This window comes from Cardiocondyla obscurior, linkage group LG09 (assembly GCF_019399895.1).
Source record: "Cardiocondyla obscurior isolate alpha-2009 linkage group LG09, Cobs3.1, whole genome shotgun sequence".
In the NCBI taxonomy this organism is placed as follows: Eukaryota; Metazoa; Arthropoda; class Insecta; order Hymenoptera; family Formicidae; genus Cardiocondyla; species Cardiocondyla obscurior.
In genome coordinates this window covers 1368632-1388609 of record NC_091872.1, presented here as the reverse complement: position 1 = coordinate 1388609, position 19978 = coordinate 1368632, and the positions used below count along the sequence as shown (strand labels likewise).

The 19978-nt window shown below is 39.1% G+C and overlaps 1 protein-coding gene and 1 pseudogene across 1 annotated transcript; both read left to right on the top strand.

The window, feature by feature from the left end:
• The first annotated feature begins 3429 nt into the window (after positions 1-3429).
• On the top strand, positions 3430-8715 carry LOC139105629 (fatty acid synthase-like; annotated as a pseudogene).
• Positions 8716-8886: 171 nt separating this feature from the next.
• On the top strand, positions 8887-16487 carry LOC139105628 (fatty acid synthase-like). Its single transcript, XM_070661816.1, has 4 exons — positions 8887-9309; positions 9852-10079; positions 10262-10519; positions 16356-16487. Exons 1-4 carry the CDS (start codon positions 8887-8889, stop codon positions 16485-16487), a joined length of 1041 nt encoding a protein of 346 aa, XP_070517917.1.
• Positions 16488-19978: the final 3491 nt, after the last annotated feature.

Here is a 19978-nt window from a genome sequence, read left to right as displayed (position 1 = left end):
AATTTAGTAAAATTATCTGAGAAAGAGAAAAAATATCATAGTAAACGTTTAGATATTACTACTGAAGATAATTGCTTATTATGGGGCAATCGTATAATCATACCAGAAAAATTTCGATCAATAATATTAAAGGAATTGTATTTATCCCTATAGGGGTCGTTAAAATTCAAATGTTTGCTAGATCATATTTTTGGTGGCCAGGAATTGATAAGGATATAGAACTTATGGTCAAGGGATGTAAAATCTGTTTAGAAAAGTTACCAACACCGGCTCATGGCGCGTTAACTCCATGGCCTTGGCCTGAGAAGGCGTGGAGCCGAATTCATTGTGATTTTTTAGGGCCATTCCATAATCGTATGTATTTAGTTATAGTTAATGCTCATTCTAAATGGCCGAAGGTTATTGATTTTCATCAAAACACGAGAGCGTATAGAGTAATTCAAGAACTCAAAATATTATTTGCTAGGTACGGATATCCGACGCATGTAGTTCCCGATAACGGACGACAATTTACGAGCACAGAATTACGCGAGTATTTCAATTCAACGGGTATTAAACATATTTTTTCACCGCCTTATCATCCAACTACCAACGGCGCAGCTGAAAATTTTGTTAAAACTTTTAAAAATAAAGTGTCTAAAATTATAAAAGGAGGAAAGGCGTTAGAAGACGCAATTAATATATTCCTGATGGATTACCGTAGCATTCCGCATTGTACTACGGGTAAGAGTCCGGCATGGTTATTTTATCGTCGGGAAATGAGAACAAGGTTCGACATGCTGAGACCTAATACTAAAGAGTTCGTTGAAAAGAAAGAGTTATCGCAAATTGTCGAAAGTTCCAGGAATCGAACGGAAATGTTTGATGTAGGCAATCGCGTAATGGTTGATAATCATAGCATGCGACAAGGCAAGCGGGTTGCGGACACAGTCACGAAAAGATTGTCGCCTTCAACATTTGAGGTTAAAAAAGAACCCGGGGTGATATGGAAGCGTTACTCAGATCAAATGATCAAGTTAAATGACCCCGAGCCATTGCGGCGTTCGTCCAGGCTAGCGGTTAAAAAATGTGTTACATTATAAGATAATAAGTAATCATATTATTGTTTAGCAGCATGTATTTGTAATCCAGCTTCAACTTGTATTCGACTGCTTAGTTTTAAAAAAAGGGAGGAATTGTGAAGTATCATATTAAGACGCAATGTATCGTATTTAGTGTCTGTGCTGAATGGCACAACAATGATAAGGATGCTCCGAGAGCCATGGGGCCTGATTCCTCTCGGGGAATCAGTCGCTCATGGGTAGCGTCTCCGACCCGGTCATATCTGTATTCCGAAATTAATAAATACATCTCTTTGTTTATTACTTATGATTTCTTTGAGTTATTATTTGTATCATCACGTTAATAGAAGAACATTACATACTTTTTGGTATTTGCTTGAGATAGATCCTGCAGCTATGGATGTAAGACTGAGAATGAGGCATGGTCACATCGTCGTCGTCGTCGTCCTCGTCAATAAACAAAGAAAATAGACGCCGGGCCAACGAAAACGAAACGTGATACAAAAGATTCAATGATAAAAGACGCCAAAGATTTTTGTCGCATAGGCGTATAGAAAGAATCGTCCATATCTAACGAAGGCATCTTAAAACGATTACTAGAAAAGCATGAACGACACTTGACCAAGAGAAAAACGCAAAAAGATTTTTTACAACGTTTGAAGCCCATAAAAAACGCAAAAGATTTTTGACCACACGGGCATATAGAAAAGAATCTAGCGATAGCTTGTTACGCATCTGGAGACGATAACTAAAGAATGCGAGTGAGAGCGTGAAAGGGTGTGAGCGAGAGCGCGAATGACACTTGAACGCAATACCGAACGAGAAAAATACAAAATAGGAGTGAGAGAGATATAACGCAAACGATACACGGTGTTCAAAAGAAAATTTAACTAATGGGGAATTTTTTAGTAATTATATATTTTAACGATATTATCTTATACGATCGATATGATGCGAGCAATGACGACGACGATGATGATTGCAATGAGGATGCCGGTGACGTTGGCTTTACGCAAAATTGTCCCTCTGTAATATTAAAATTTTTTACGGCTAGTATTCGTACGAATAAAAATATTTTTTATTTTATTTCTCTTTATACTTACCATTTACGGATTACATGAATCGCACACCTCTTCGATGATTGTCTTGGGCAAGGAATCAATACCACATGAGCGATTGATAAACACGACATTAGCGATTGATTAAAAAACGATACCCTCTCGGTATAAAACTCCAACGCAACCTCTTAAAATTTTTTCTTATCGTAAAAATAATAAGAAGAGGAAAATACACTCGAGCCCTGGACCCACAGTTGTGCATTCTCATAGTGTCAACTTTTGTTTAATATTATATTTCAAAGCGGCATACTACGCATGAAAACTACGAGTCGTAGTCGATGGTGACAAACGCGTGAACGAGAGCGAGCGAGATGGAACGATAGGCGGCGCGAACGGGTGCGAGCGAAAGGCAACGATGGGCGCGCGATCCTTTGCGATCCGCCGTCCCGCCGCTCGTCGCCGACGTCTTGACTAAGACTCGCGTGAAAAAATATGTAATATATTGTAACGCATATTTATAAAATAAATATATACTTTTGTAATCGACACGTATCACTTTTTTAATCGCTTCTATTCCATCTTTTATTTTATTATAATTGTGAGGTGTGAGTCCGCCTCGTTCGTATGCATCATACGTATCTAGGTGAGAGAGAAATAAGATAAGAAGGAGGAGCGATTAGCCGACGGTGTATGTGCAGCGTCACCCGCATTCGAATCGTATGAGCGTGTAAAAGAATTGTTGATAAACAATAAGCGACGCGAACGGGTGCGAGCGAGTCGTAGTCGATGGTGACGAACGTGTGAACGAGAGCGAGCGAGAGGAAACGATAGGAGGCGCGAACGGGTGCGAGCGAGAGGGAACGATGGGCGCGCGATATTTTGCGATCCGCCGCCGCCCCGCCGCTCGCCGCCGACGCCATGACTAAGACTCGCGTGATCACCCCTAACACCCCCCCTACCTCCTGTGAAAAATAAGACCCCCCCCCTTTTTACCCCATTTGAAAAAATTCCAACCCTTTGAAATTCGCTATGCCGCATGAAAATACCGTGGCGCGATAACGCACTTATCTATTTTAAAAATATCAAATTACGTAATTAAAATATCAAATTTTATAATTTTTATGTTATTGTTATTTTTATAAACAATCTGTTCCGAGAATCGCCGACAAAGGGACGATTCCTGGAAAAACACCCCTCCCCGCGTGACGTCATTACCCCTCGCCCTAGGTCACACAGACACACTAACACGAATTGGTCCAGAACCGGCCTATATACATCTACTCCCGAATATATCTATAGATGAATCCCTTATGCAGTGGCAGGGTATCCTGAGTTTCAAACAATTCAACCGTAATAAGAGAGCACGTTATGGTATCAAATTTTATGAAGTATGTGATTCCGAAAACGGATACGTTTATAATTTCAAAATTTATACTGGAAAGGATACAAGCACTCAACAAAAACGATCCCCTTTAGGAGTCTCGGGAAAAGTTGTTTTTGATATGCTTGAGGATTTAGGTAAGCAGGGTTGTTCATTATATATCGATAACTGGTACAGTTCACCTTGGTTATTCAAACGACTACATGATGAAAAGACAAATGTGTGTGGAACAGTTAGGATAAATCGCATGTACATGCCGAAACTAAGTAACAAATTAAAACAAGGTCAAATGAAAATTTTCAGTACCTCTCAAATGTGTTTTATGGCGTGGAAAGATAAGAGATTAGTTACAATGTTGTCGACGATGCATTCACCTCAGATGATTACAACCGATAAAATAGATTACCGTACTGGTGAAACAAAAGTCAAACCAAACATTGTAGTGTCATATAACAAGAACATGGGAGGAGTTAATTTATTAGATCAAATTATTTGTCCTTATTGCACGCGTCGTAAATCAATCAAATGGTATATCAAAACTTACTTCCATCTACTTGATATAGCAATTTTCAATGCACTCGTCGTATATAATATTATTCATCCGACAAAAAAATTGACGTTGTTGCAGTTCCGGCTTGAAATTGTGACCAAATTACTTGAACACCGCGAAAGTAAAACTTCATCTATTTATATCGGAAAAGGTAATTTAGAAAACTCAATCCGATTTTCCGGAAGACATTTTCCGAGTCAACTTGACAAAAAAAGCAGTGTAAGAAAGAGGTGCATTCTATGCAAAAAACAAGGTAAAAGAAAACAAGTAAATACCATCTGTAAGATTTGTGGTGGAATCCCATTATGCGTAATACCTTGTTTCAAGAACTATCATACAAAACCATAAAAACCTTATAATATCTTATTTCTTATTTTATAAATCTGTCTTATAAAATTTTGTTTTATATAAAATAATTTAGAATAACAATGTTTCAGAAAAATAAGCATAAAAAAATTTTATTACTAGACAACAAAAAAATTAAAAAAAAAAAAACAAAAAAACAAAAAATTAAAAAAGCCTTAAAAAAATTCTAAAAATAGAGTGTGCAATTTAACAACAGTCTTCTCGTGGCACACTCTGGTGTCGTGATAATATTTCACTAACTAATAACGGAGGTAAGAGTATTTTTGATGGATATCATTTTAGTCACTACAAGCCGCCATCTTAAATTTTTTTTTGAATTTCTCAAATTTGACTTCAGATTCATAATCAGCGACCAAAGTACATAAAATACAGCAAGTTTCATGCAAATTCGTTGAAAATTGGCAAAGTTATTCAAAGTGCCCATATATGAGTCAGCACCAGATTCGGCACGACTTTTTTTTGCCCATATATGAGTCACTACCAACCGGTTAATGTTAGGCGTACGAGCAAATGACCAAATCTTCTAACACTTGTCAGTCATTGCAGGCATACCTAACCGATTAGTACAAACGGCAGATGGATATTGCATCCATTGACTTTTTCTTGGTAAGACAAGAACTTTCAATATTTTGTCAAGTCTTTTTCTTTTTTAAATTATGGCTGGTTATCTACCAAATAAAATTGTGGATATGATCCGCATTTTGGGTGAAGTCAGAAATAATTACTCAGCAGCAGAATGGCTTTATGCTGATAGATTTCCAGACCGACGCCATCCTGACAGGATAGTAATAAAAAGACTTAGCGATAGAGCTGAGCAGAGTTTTCTTAGAAGAAACCGGCGAAAATCGAGTCCTAATGAAGTAACATCGTTGACTGTTATAGGTGTCGCGAGTTTCAATTCCTAATAGCGTTTTATATGCAAATGTTATTTACATAACTACTACGAGAACTTTCAAATGACCTGTTATGTTTGTAAATTTTAATAGTCTCCACAATTGTGTGATAAATGCACTGTAACGGAAGTGGCAGCGACTAAAGTATAAAAAATTTAAATAAATTGCAACATTAATGAAAAATATAACGCGTGGAAATACATCTTATGCAACACTGAAACAATAAATTAGAGAATCAGGTAGATTTGATGTAGTTACACTCTAACTTTAATCTTAACCATTATATTATCACAATTGTGACTGTTAGTGATTTTCTTTCTATTTATTATTGGTACATATATATACAGGGTGTCCCAGATCAATGGACGATGCCGAAAATGATAGGTAGATTTAATCGAATTAAAACGAAAAGTCCTGTACCATTTTGAAAAATTCTCAATAGTTTTCAAGAAAAAAATTAATTTATGTACGCGTAAGAGCGACGAAAAAGCGTGGGCTGAGTGAGCGCAACAGACGACGGTGTTATTTCTAGTCATTCTACTGTCGCGCTCACTCACGCGCAGCTTTCTTGTCGCTCTTACGCTTATGCATTTTATATATTTTAATTTTTTTCTCGAAAACTATTGAGAATTTTTCAAAATGGTAAAAGACTTTTCGTTTTAATTCGATTAAATCTACCTATCATTTTCGGCATCGTCCACTGATCTGGGACACCCTGTATATACAGGGTGTTTGAAATAAGGTTTCCTTTCCGGTAACTGTAGATAGATATCGGGAATACAAATCGAAAAGTCAGATATCATTTAGTAAAATTTGTAACCGTTACCGAGTAAGAAATTACTGAATTTTGACGAATTAGCGCGGAGCACATAATAAGTCGGGCGCGGCAGGTGAGAGCGGGTGGGCCTTAGGGAGAGAACGGGGGTGAAACGCCGCGCGACAATTGTCTATCACACCACGCGTTGACTCCTCCCACCCCCACCCCACAATTGTCGCGCGGCGTTTCACCCCCGTTCTCTACCTAAGGCCCACCCGCTCTCACCTGCCGCGCCCGACTTATTATGTGCTCCGCGCTAATTCGTCAAAATTCAGTAATTTCTTACTCGGTAACGGTTACGAATTTTACTAAATGATATCTGACTTTTTGATTTGTATTCCTGATATCTATCTACAGTTACCGGGAAGGAAATCTTATTTCAAACACCCTATATATACAGGGTGTCCCAAACAATGTGTCACTCCCAAAAACTATGGGTAGAAAATTGAAATCTAAGACGAAAAGTCAAATGCAATTTTTAAAAATTCTCAATAGTTTCCGAGAAAAAAATTAAAATATATAAAATATATAGACGTAAGAGTGACAAGGAAGCTGCGCGTGAGTGAGCGAGACAAACGACGGTGCTATTTCTAATCATTCGCCTGTCGCGCTCACTCACGCGCTTCCTTGTCACTCTTACGTCTATACATTTTATATATTTTAATTTTTCTCGAAAACTATTGAGAATTTTAAAAATTGCATTTGACTTTTGTCTTAGATTTCAATTTTCTACCCATAGTTTTTGGGAGTGACACATTGTTTGGGATATATATATATATATATATATATATATATATATATATATATATATATATATATATATATATCTATACACATGTATAAAAATGAGTAATTACAATGATGAGAATTTACAAATAACGCCGCGGGGATGGTACGCGGTCGTGGCCGGTTTAATTAACGCGAAAAGGCGGGTGTAAAGTCCTTCGAATATGCGAGTTACGCGGAGACACGCGTTGAGCACGTGGCCGGTAGATGAGATCCGCACAGAATTTAACAATGAGTTTCATGCTTGAGTTAGTCCTTAAATTGATATCTGTCTGTTTAAATGTTCTTGAGAGCTCGCACTGAGTTTAAACAATGAGTCACAATTATATTAATCGTGAGATCACACGCTGCGAGATCTGATGAGCTACTGAGCACGAGGTTCAACACGCCTCGTGCTGCAGGGTGATGTCTTCCAGAAGATTCTTCGCGTGTTGCACACGGCGAAGATGATCTGGATGAGTTGTACTGGAGACAAGGCGATGAGTTGAACGATGAGTAGCACGATGAGCAAGAATTATGAGAGAAGCACACTGCACGTTGTTGCACACGAGGTGATGCTTGGCACAGCTAGACGAACACTGATAAGCCTCGAGCCGGCAACGCCTTCGAGAATCGGAGGCAATTATCGAACGATGGATTGATATCGATCCGTCGCCGGCGATCGGCCACAAGGTGCTGCCCCCGCGGCGGTGACTTGATTAATTACTAAATTCAAATCTTTTAACAATACATATATATATAAATAACATTTCTTTAATTTATAGATTAAAAAAAATAGATAGAAAAAAATTTATAATATTTTATGTTTCGTTTAATATAAGTAACATTAATTAAAAACTTTTTAATATTATTGAATTATTTAAAGGTTTTTTTACTTGCAATATTAACAAAATTAATTAAATTATAAAGTACCTAATAATTAAATTAATAATAAAATATTAATTATTTACAGATAATAATAAAAGTTCAAGAAGAAAAAGGGTTTTTAAATAATCGTTTACTCGCTTATCCATAATATTATTGCCTAGAACACAAATGTTATATTATTCTTGGTGGACTAGGTGGCTTCGGTTTAGAACTAGCAGATAAATTGATTCATCGAGGTACGAAAAAGATAGTTTTCACATCAAGAACCGGAATTAGAACGGGTTATCAACAATCAAGAATAAATCTTTGGCGTTCTTATGGTGTTGATGTGCAAATTCTTACGATTGATGATAATGTAACACATGAAAATTGTAAAAAGATATTAGAATTTGCCGAAACAAAAGGACCAGTGGATGCGATATTTAATCTTGCAGTTGTTTTGAATGATTGTATATTTCCAAATCAATCCGCACAAACATTTAAGGATTCGTTTAAATCAAAAGCATGGATGACGAAGCAAATAGACGAATTGTCGAGAATTATCTGCCCGCAACTTCGACATTTTGTTGTATTTTCCTCCGTCTCGTGTGGAAGAGGAAACGCAGGCCAAACGAATTATGGAATGGCTAATTCCGTAATGGAAAGAATATGTGAAAAACGTGTGAAAGAAGGATATCATGGTTTGGCAATACAATGGGGTGCTATTGGCGATGTTGGGCTCGTTGCAGATATGCAAGAAGAAAATAAGGAATTAATAATAGGCGGTACATTGCAACAAAAAATATTCTCTTGTTTGGATACATTAGAAATATTTTTGTTGCAAGATCGACCTATCGTAAGCAGTATGGTTGTTGCTGAAAAAGGAAATGCTAGCAAATCATTGAATATTTATGAAACAGTTGCTCAGATAATGGGTAAGATTAGTTTTATATAAATTTAAACAATAGTGTAATAGTATAAAAATTATAAAGCGATTGTGGACTTAGAAATTTATATATATATATATATATATATATATATATATATATTATTCTGTTACTTTATTTCAAAACAGGATTAAAGAACACAAATGCTGTTTCACCAAAAGTTCCTCTAGCTGAAGTGGGAATGGATTCAATGATGGCAGTTGAAATTAAGCAAACATTAAAAAGAGAATTCGATATTTTGTTGACAACGCAAGATATAAGAATGCTAAATTTCTCTAAACTTAAACAAATGGCAATTACACCCGAACAAGAAAAAATATGGGACTTAAGTGAAACTGATACAAATGATTTAAAAAATATTAATATGCTGTTTCAAAAAATGAAAAATTCAGATTTTGTTCCAAATATACTTATAGAACTTGTTACAAAAAAAGAGGTTAATGGAGACAACATAATATTCGTGCCAGGAATCGATAACTGTTCAAAAGTATTTAAATTCACATCATCAGAAATTAAATATGCAGCAACGTGTTTGCAACATGGTGTACTTAATATTCCTAATGAAAGTCATACAGTGATGAAATCAGCCGCTTATTTACTGCCTGTAAGAAGTTTTGCATTAATTTAAATTTTTATATAAAATATGTTTTATAATTTATATAAAAACATATAGAAAAACAAATAAATTAAAAAAATTACATTTTTTAAATATTATTGCTACTTATACAGAATGTCTGAAATAAAACTTCGAATATGAAAACTGTGGGTAGGGAATCAAATTTGGAGACGAAAAGTCCTTTACGAATTTGTAAAATTCGTAACCATTATTGAAAAAAAAATTAATTTGTATAACGCATGAGCGACAAGGAAGATGCGGGTGAGTGAGCGCAACAGACGAATAGCTAAAAATGGCACCATCGTCTGTCGCGCTCACTCATCCGCATCTTCCTTTGTCGCTCATGCGTTATATAAATTAATTTTTTTTTTCAATAATGGTTACGAATTTTACAAATTCGTAAAGGACTTTTCGTCTCCAAATCTGATTCCCTATTCACAGTTTTCATATTCGAAGTTTAATTTTGGACACCCTGTATACTAATTCATATTTATTTGTTTTAGCATGTATTAAAAAAAATAAAAAATTAGAAGGAATTTTTCATAGTGGGTTATTCATATGGATCACTAATTGTCATTGAATTAGCAAGATTATTAGAAACTAATAACTTGTTAGGACGATTAATACTAATAGACGGAGCTCCTGATCTATTGAAATTATGGATAAATAAATTTATGCCTGCTACATCATTAAAAGAATTACAAAATTTAATAATTGTTTGGTTATTAAAAGTGTACACTAAAATTGATGAACAAGAGGTAAGTATAAAATAAAATAAAAATAAAAAATAAAATTCTAAAGAATATATTTAATATTTTATTCTTATTATATAAAAATTATTCATTAAAGTTTATTGTCATTAAGAATTTAATAAATTTTTTTAACTTTGATAAAATGCAAATATTATAAGCCACATAAAATACAAATTTTTTAATTGCAGTTAATGTTGAAATTGAACAAATGTAACACTGTGGAAGAAAAGTTAAAAATATTTCACACTCGTTTCCCGATGGTCATAAATATAAATACATTGACTACCGAAAATCAAAGGCTAATGTATTTTACAATTTATAATCATATAATTGCTATACTAAATTATAATATATCTTCGTTACCTCGCCTCAAATCACCTATAACATTGTTGAAACCCACATTTCCAATTATTTCATTTCCAGAAGAGGATTATGGTCTGCACAGGGTAAATTCAATTTTGATTAATATTTCTAAGCTAGTAAAATTTAATATACAGGGTGTCCCAGACCAGTGTATTTTATTTTTAATGGTAAGTAGAACGCATTGAGAAAAATCGAAAAGTTTAATAACACTTTGTAAAATTTTTATTCGTTTCCGAGAAAATTAATAAAATATTAATAAGTTAGAGGGACAAGGAAACTGCGAGCTGTGCGAGCGAGGGACAAGCACCGGCGAGTATTCTGAAGAGAATGGGAGTTAGTGCGTAGAGAGTGAAGCGAGGCGACGATACGCGAGTGAGGCGAAGCGTCGATACACAAGCGAAGCGAGGCAACGATGTAAGTGAGGCGAGACGACGATACGCCGGTGCTTGTCTTTCGCTCGTACAGCTCACAGTTTCCTAGTCCCTCTTACCTATTAATATTTTATTAATTTTTTCAGAAACTGTTAAAAGATTTAATCATTAATTAACTATGCTACCGCCGCGGGGCAGCACCTCGTGGCTTATCGCCCCAAATCGATATCGATCAGTCTATCAATTTTCGCCTGCAATTTTCGAAGGCGTTGCCGGCTCGAGAATCTCTCATTGTCGTGTGTACTGTAAAAAGGATCACCTCGTGTGTAGCCAGTGTGCAGTGTACTATTTTCAAGAATTTTCCACTTATCTAGTTCGACTCATCTCATTGTCTCATAGTACTTACTCAGCAAAATCATCATCACCGTGTGCAACTCATTGTCTAACTTATCGACGGAATCATCTGAAAGAATCATCCGGCATCACGAGGCGTGTTGAACCTCGTGCTCATTTACTCGCCAGCTTTCACAGCCTAAAGCCCGTATTAATTAATAAAATTATACGTGAAAGTAACCTGTCATAGTAAACGCGGAACGAACAATCAAGTGACAATATCCTAAACTTTCGTGAAACTCATCAGTAAACTCAGTGCGGATCTCATCTAACGGCCACGTGCTTCTCACATGTCTCTGCGTGATCGGCTCTTTTCAGAAGGACTAACACCCTCTTTTTTTGTCATTGTTTCAACCGGCCACAACCGCTCTTACATTCCGGCGGTAGCTACACTCAAATTAATCATAAGCATTTTTATATAAAAACAAATGAGAATTTTACAAAGTGCTATTAAACTTTTCGATTTTTCTTAACGCGTTCTACTTACCATTAAAAATAAAATACACTAGTCTGGGAGACCCTGTATAAATAGCTCTATAACAAGAAATTATTTTTCAGGTCACTGAAGGTAAAATTCAAGTGCATTCCATCGAAGGTAATCATATTACAATAATGAGTAACGATAAACTAACATCAATTATTAATGAGTGGATGAAAAATAATAACACAGACTAATATAATATAAACGTGATAAATACATTACTATAAACATTTATATTATAATAAATAAATAAATAATTATTATATGTATATAAAAAAACTTGTAAAAAATTATGAATACTTACAAGGATCGTTAAGCAACTCGAAAATTTAAAAAAATATGATACTTTATGTGCATGTAGAGTAATTCATCTGTAATACAAAACTATTTTTTGCTTGTGCTAAGTTTCACTTTAAAAAGGTGAAACCACTCCTTACAAATGGAAGGGTTTTTTGCTTTTTTCGATATAACTCGAAAACTATTTAAGATATCAAAAAAAGTTTTATACAAAAGTTTTATAGTAAAAACAACTATATTTAACTGCAGTAACAGAATAAAATAAAAAAAAATTTTTAACAAAATTGTTTATAAAAATACAAAAAAAATTTTTTTTTCTAATTCTATTATTACAATTAAACAGAGGTGTTTCTACCATAAAACTTTTGCATAAAACTTTTTTTGATATCTTCAATAGTTTTCGAGTTTTATGGAAGAAAGTGAAAAATCTCTACATATGAAAATACTTTATTTCTGTAAAAATTATTTTTGAGCCACAACTTAAAATTTTTAATTTATTTGTTACTCTATATGCGTTCTTTACCATATAAGAAACCACGGTTGAACCTACGTGGACCATTGAAAAACTTTGTAACCAAATAAGGATTAACAAAGTCAAAACCACTCCTTTCCATTATTCTGAAATAGTATGTAAGTAGATCCGAAAATCACAATCTATGATTCGGCAAAGACATATAAAGATACAAATAGATATATGCACACTGCAAATTTGTAAAACCATAAGTCCGACTTTACTCTTTATATCAAAAATTGTAAAGACTTGTGTTCAGGAATAAATTTACTCTGGAAAAAAATTATCAAGTTTTCTACAGTGAATTTATTAAGTGACCTTTATCTTGGAGTTTTAACTTTCTTAACCGCAGAAGAACCTTTTAATTATTATTATTTATTATTACATGGTCGAACGAAGTCTTGAAACAACCTCGAGCACTGAAACGTGACACGTCAGAAAAATATTAAAAAAATAGCGTTTTATAGGGCTTGAGTCCGCGTCAAACGCGCATCCCCCGATTCTTCTAGCTTAACTAGAACGTGAGATATTTAGTTTTAAGTTTTTTGTCTTTTTGCGGAGTTTTTTTCAAAACTAAAAAAACTCATAACTCGATTTACAGGCATAGGAAAAATACTATAAAAAAGCGATTTAAAGGGCTTAAAAGCCCGCGTCCAATGCACCTTTTAAAAATTGTTTAGCTCTACTAGAACGCGAGATATTTGGCATCAATAAAATTGATTTTGATCGCTTATAACTCAATCATCAGGCGTCCGAAAAATATTTGAAGCAGAGCGTTTTAAAGGACTTTAAAACCCGTTTCCAACGCGCAATTTAAAATATTTTTAGCTCAACTAGAACCCAAAATATTTAGCATTAAAAAAAAAATTTTTTTTATTTACTCCGATTTTCCAAACGCTCATAAATTAGAGCACAGGCGTCCGAAAAATATTTAAAGTAGAGCTTTGAAACCCGCTTTTAACGCGCAATTTAAAATATTTTTAGCTTAACTAAAACTCGAAATATTTAGCATTAAAAAAATTTTTTTTTTTATTATACTTCAATGTTTTAATTGCCCATAACTCGAAACACAAATGTCTAACAGGTATTTAAAATAGAGCTTTTTGTAAGACATATAACGCCGCATCCGTGCATCTGTTTTCTTCTTTTGTGGCTTTATTAGAACTCGAGATATTCAGCTTCTTGTAAAATTTGCTCCAATTTTTTTTAACAATTATTGCTTGAAACACAGGTGTTCCTGACTTACGCCAACCCTGATTGATCCAACCCTGAACTACCTCAATTTGAAAATTTTTTCTTTGACCTATCTGAACTTAAATTTTTTAATTCTGACCTACCTCAATTTGAATTTTGTAATCTTGACTTATCTTAATTTGGAATTTTTTTAACGTTGACTTACCTAATTTTTTTTTTTTTATAGTGGGGGAATGCATTTACGTATACTCTCTCCCCTGGGGAATAGAGAGGGTTATGTTGGGCTCAGGTCTTACGCCGCGAGGCTGTCCACTATCGACTAAACTCCACTTTTGCCCGCATAGGTGCCATTGACTTTGGGGAGGTTGGGGAATCACCAGCGTATACATCCCAATCTTCCCGGCACCGACCCACCCGATGACTTGGGTGGGTTCCCCGCGCTGCCGCCCATAGGACTGAGGGCGGCAGGGTCCGCATTTATGTTGCGGGCCGGCTTCTCTATGTAGTCGCTTTAATTGGCAACAAAACTACATGGGAAGGCGAGACTGGAAGAGGCTCCCCAGCCTCGCTCTTCACAAGACGAGGGAAAGACACCCCTCCCTGAGCTAACTTAACTCGGCGGGGGCAGACTCATCCCCGTCTTTACTGTCACGTTGGTTCGCCGGAGTTCAAACGTGAACTCCGACGCACCGCTTGTACTTGAGTGCCAATGTCTCAGCCGGGGTGGAAGGGGGAGGCTTGCGCCCGTTCCCTACCCTTAACCCGGCGTCGACACCGAGCACCTGTAAGAGGCTGTCTGCCCCTTTGTAAGACAGAGTCTACTGGGGGCAAACTCTCATCCTCAACAGAACTTTGTGTAGAAGCCGGCTGGCTATTAGTAGCCGGCAATGCAAGGAAAACAGCCGATCTAGAAGACCTAGGCTGCCCCCTTCTCTCCCTCTCTGCTTCCTCTTTACTCCGCATGACGCGGCTACAAAAGACAAGGAAGGCGTTCCATGCCTCCTCGTCCTCTGCAATTTTTCGCGCCAGCGGAAGGAGGGAAGGACAAGTCGTGTCCTACTTTATAAATGAGCATGTTTTGCTCTTCTTCCCCGCTCGGCACCGTTTTAACGTATGCTGAGCATCGTCTCTTGGTGCCCCGCAGTGGTAACATGTCTCCGACGTATCCTTTCCGATGCGACGCAGGTATGAGGTGAAGCATCTGTGCCCTGATAACACCTGCGCCGCATGGAAAAAAAGTCCTCTCCGTTTTGCAGCAAGCCAATCACTTAAAATTGGCTCTACTGCACTAATTATTCTTCCGCCTTCCGCTCTTACTTGGGCGCGCAAACGCACCTGCCACGCCTTTAACGTTTTGACGCGGTAGTACGACCTAACTCGACTTTTAATGATCGGGGTCGGCCGCACACCGTGTCTTCTCTCATATTTCCAAAGTTTGTGATATACTTTGAAATGTTCCACCGCTGTTAAATCCAGCGGTGGAATGCCTGCTATCACCGCAGCCGCCGCACGCGACACGGTGCGGTATACTCGCGCCGACCTGACATTGACCAGGTGGAAAGCTTTCTCAAAGAGAATGCGACCACCCCTGAACAATGCCAGGTTATTCGCCCATACAGACGCGCCATACATAACTATGGACCCCACCGTGTTTGCATATAATTGCCTAGTCGCTCCACTGGGCCCCCCAGATTAGAAAGTATGCCCCGCAGGGCAGTGGCACTAGACGCGGCTTTTGCAGCAACCGCGGTAAAATGTTCGCGGAATGCCCACCGTTCATCTAAGAGTAACCTAAAGTACTTGACGGTGGGCGTAATAGTAACCTCCGCTGTGTCTAAAACAACACTGTTATATGGCGAAGGGCCCTAGGCTTCATCGTAAAACCACAGGGCCTAAATTAAGGTTGGGTGCAAGCACCCTCACTCGTTGTTGCCAGACCACAACAGCTCTACTTCTTGTGTCCTCCTAAATTTGCCGGGCAATTGAAAACCGACTTCCGAATTATTTATAGTAAAGTTATAGTGGACCCTCACTAGACGGACACCAAAAGTCCAAGGCGTGGTATTCGCCCTCGCCACGGCTCTTTTCAGATGGAAACAGTAAGCCGCCCATACCTACAAGATTGACACTCTCCCCGTGCGAGGGCGGAAAAGAGAAAACTCCAGGGGATGCCCACATTGCTGAGTTCCAACGGACACCCAGCCCCGGACTGATAGCCACGCCATTCCCGGAGATGCTTCGCTTAAGTGCGAACCACCCCCGGCCCGTCCACTTCCGATTTATGCAGAGGGTAAGTGGAACTTCTATTCAACGTTTCATGTCCGAGCTTATGCCCCTGCAAAGCGGCGTATCACAGTCGGCCATGCACCGTCTCCTTCCCGTGTCCCGCCTTCGTGTTTTTATACGTGGGGAAAATCGAACCCCAGTTTGCACATGTGACCTTCAGGTCCGCAGACCGTCAGATCACATGCGCACTACCCGTAGTTTATGTCTGCGGAATTATTGAGGGACAGACATAACCCCTACTTTGGACGATCCAATGCCACACATTGCTAACCTAAATCTTCAAAGGGGCCGCCCGGCGTCGCGCGACATTAATCCGTCCCACTACTCGAAACTCCTTTCATACAAGGTGTAAGCTAATCCCTACCCATCCTCTGTTATTTATCCAGGGTGAGGATAAGACTCCTGTAGCGGTCTTAGTCCTTGGGCCAAAGACCTTCAGCCAGTGTTCCGCTCGCGAAGAAACGACAGCCTGCGATTTAAGGAGCAGGCACAACTCCCTGATTCGCTCTGGTCAATAGGCACTAGGCGAATACCTACCCGAACGCAAACGCGAAGTCTGCGGATTATCAAGGGGCAGAATCGGACCCTCCTCTAGGCTCCGCATTATGGCCGTGGCTCATTTGGCGGAACCTCCTACCCGATTCGAAAAACGACCGAAGGCTGACTCGGTGCACCCAGGATTCCCGAATCATGCCAGCGCCTACCCGAGGCTCCCTGCTAACGGAAGCAAAGCTACCTAAGCGGACAGGGCCGTGGCAGGAGCCGTCACGCTGCCAGGGCACCGAAGCTCCCAACCGACCTATGTTCGAAGACAATTTACCCCGAAGGGTAAATTGTCATGGCTATAGACTTATAGCTTTGGGACTCAAGCTGCATGCAGCTATGAATCCCTTCGCCATAAGTCTACCTGGTGCGGGGAGTGACGCTCCCCTGTCTCCGCTCTAAGCGCCACGTGACGGTTTCAGCAGAGATAGTTTCAGCCAAGTCGTGCTTCAGCTTTAAGGACTAAAAGCCCCCGGCCTCACTCCAAAAAGTACATGGCCGTTACCTCAGCCACGACCTACAGCCTACTTCTGCCTCCGATCCGCTGCCCGAAGTTCCATGCCGGTGTGTGTACTCCGCCCGAAGCCAGAGCCCCGTCAGTCTCCAGGGCGGTACCACGGAGTTACCGACTCTCACCACGAGGAGGTGGGGTTGGCGCGTGGGCCGGTGCCCTTCTGAGAGCCCCCCTGATCTACTTTAATTTAAACTTTTAACCCTGACTTATTTTAATTTAAATTTTGTAACTCTGACCTATCTCAATTTAAATTTTGTAACCCTAACCTACCTTAATTTTAATTTTTTAACTCTGACCTAGCTCAATTAAAATTTTTTTTAACCCTGACCTACCATAATTTAAACTTTTAACCTTGACCTACTTTAATAAAATAAAACCCTGACTTACCTCAACAAAAATTTTAATCTGCTACAACAAAAATTTCCATTGATTTTTGGCCAGAAAAAAAATAAAAACAAAAACAAAAACTCTGACCTACTCCAACAAAAACTCTGACCTATCCTAATAAAAACCTTAACCTTGTGGCGAGGGCTTAGGCCCCGCCACTAGACGGCAAACGCCGTCCCCGAAGGGATCCGGGCAGACACCGAACCGGATAACGCCGAACGCGCCAAGCAAGGTTCGTCGGGCGACCACTGGCCCGACGATGGCGCGCGCCGCCGAGGTAAGAGTGGGAACTCCCCCACTCTCATTTCGGCGGCTATATAAGCCGAGCTCGCGGCAGAGCAAGTACCTTGTCTGATCCTGATCACCGTACCGATCACATCCTCCAGCTCCTAAAGGCTTCGGGCGCTCCCGAAGTTCTCTCTAGTACTCTCCGACTCGGGTGCTCTCGAGTCGTCCCCGGGTGCCCTCGGTGAGAGTCTTCCGCTGTCTTGGGCGCTCCCAAGACAGAATATATCTCAGGTTCCTGGAGACCTCGGGCGCTCCCGAGGCTTCACCACCGAGGCGACCGGATACCGCCGGTGCCCCCGGCTAGCCCGGGCTACCGAGATCCCCTGGACGGGCGCTCCCGTCCAAGCCTAGAACCCGCCGCACAACTCTCAGTCACCGGCATCGCCGCCGTCGGGCGCTCCTGACGGCCGCCATCTCCAGGGCACTTCGTGCCCTCACGATTTCCCGGACGGGCGCCCCCGTCCGGCAACGGATCCGCCGCGCGACAGCCAATCGCCGGCACTGCCGCGGTCGGGCGCTCCCGACCGCTGCCCTTCGGGCCAGCCCGAGCAATCTCGGTCTCTCCGACGGGCGTTCCCGTCGGCCTAGACCGCAACTAGAAGCCCGAACTATCGTGCTCTTACGAACTCTGGCTCCGGCGAGCCTCAATCCGGCAAACTACGCGACACCTAGAGTCGCTACGGTTACAACCTACTTCAACAAAAAAAAACCCTGATCTACTTTAACAAAAAATTTTCGCTGGCCTACGGCTAAAAAAACGAGACAATAAAAAACAATAAAACCCTGATCTGTTTTAATAAAAGATCTTGACCTATTTCAATATACAAATTAACCTACTCCAATATTTTTTACATTGAGTTAAGTCAATTTATATACTGACTTGTCCTCCCTCCAAAATTCTAACCCACCTCAATATATAAATTGATTTATTTCAATGTAAAACATTTGGGTAGGTCAATTTATATACTAACCTGTATTAAAAAAAAAAACCCTGACTTACCTCATAAAACCATATTTTACCTAAAAAAAATAACCTTCCTTAACAAATATCTTAATTTTTTTCACAAAAATAACTTGATCTTTTTTAACAAAAACTCAGATTTTTTTTAACAAAAAAAATAAAAAAAAAGAAAAAAAGTAAAACAAAAAAAAACAAAAAAACAATACAAAAAAAATTAAAACAAAAAAAAATATAAAAAAACAAAAAAACAAATAAAACAAAAATAACATAAAACAAAAAAAAATGAAAAAAAATGTTCCGGCAAGTTCTAGGATCGTAAGATAGAGGTGAAAGTGTTAGGAAAAGAAGGTTATTGATTTCAAACGTTCTTAAATTATGCACTTTATTATTTTTCATCAAGTGTGAGACGCTGTACAGAATTTGCGAGCGCGTGCCGCGCGAGTTTAAAGGCGAGCGCACGAAGTCGCGACTTGACAATATACTTAAAAGTGTTAAAAAACCAAAATTGCGATGGGCGCAAGAAAATAGGCACGAAGTGTCTTCGGGCAAGGTTCATTAACGACTGACGACAGTCGGCAAGCCGAAGGCAAGTGCTAAGCACTATCCCTTTGTTCAAGCGGGGACGCAATCCCGGGGTTCCCGGCGCTCTTAGAATCCGCAGGATCGTCTTGCGTTGCTTGCCTGAGACCATTGTCTCCAATTTCACGACCGTTCGTGACATTAGCCAGAGATCGGCACTGCATATTAACATTTGCAGATCGTCATAAAACGCAACGCGTGCTTTATCTCCGCCTAATAAACAAAAAAAGGGCTAGCAAGACGATCTCTCTTCAAGTTGTGTAAATGGCGACGCGAGGCGCCAGGAAAGCTAGAATTACGTCTTCGCTCTTTTAATTATTTTAGACTTATACATTTTCCGCCTGGCAAGGGCAAAATCTACTCGCTAGGTTCGGATGCTAAAGATAACGGGATTAATTTTACAACTGGCCGAACAAGAGTAGTGGTTGCCGTTTGTACAGTTAATACGCGTATATTTCCATCAATACCGGGGTGCGTGGTTATTACACGAGCAAGGGGCTACTGTGAAGAGGCGGTATTTTCGCCTTTAATTAAGCAAAGTGTCCCGATTAATAAATTTTTTACTGGACTGCGCCATTTTTTTCTAATGTTTAACGTGGGGAGGTACTCGGATGACCATCGTTGCCAAAAATGGTCCTTCATTCGTTGCACGAGCTGCCACTGCGTTAATTTATTTTCAGCTATGTTTGCGCAGGACGGTTTGGGTATCGCGATAAGCGGTGTTCCGACTAGAAAGT

Coding starts and splice junctions, on each gene's coding strand:
- LOC139105628 (XM_070661816.1), top strand. CDS start 8,887: ATGGATTCAATGATGGCAGTTGAAATTAAGCAAACATTAAAAAGAGAA. Junction 9,310..9,851: donor CAGCCGCTTATTTACTGCCT/GTAAGAAGTTTT, acceptor ATAAAAAATTAG/AAGGAATTTTTCATAGTGGG. Junction 10,080..10,261: donor CTAAAATTGATGAACAAGAG/GTAAGTATAAAA, acceptor TTTTAATTGCAG/TTAATGTTGAAATTGAACAA.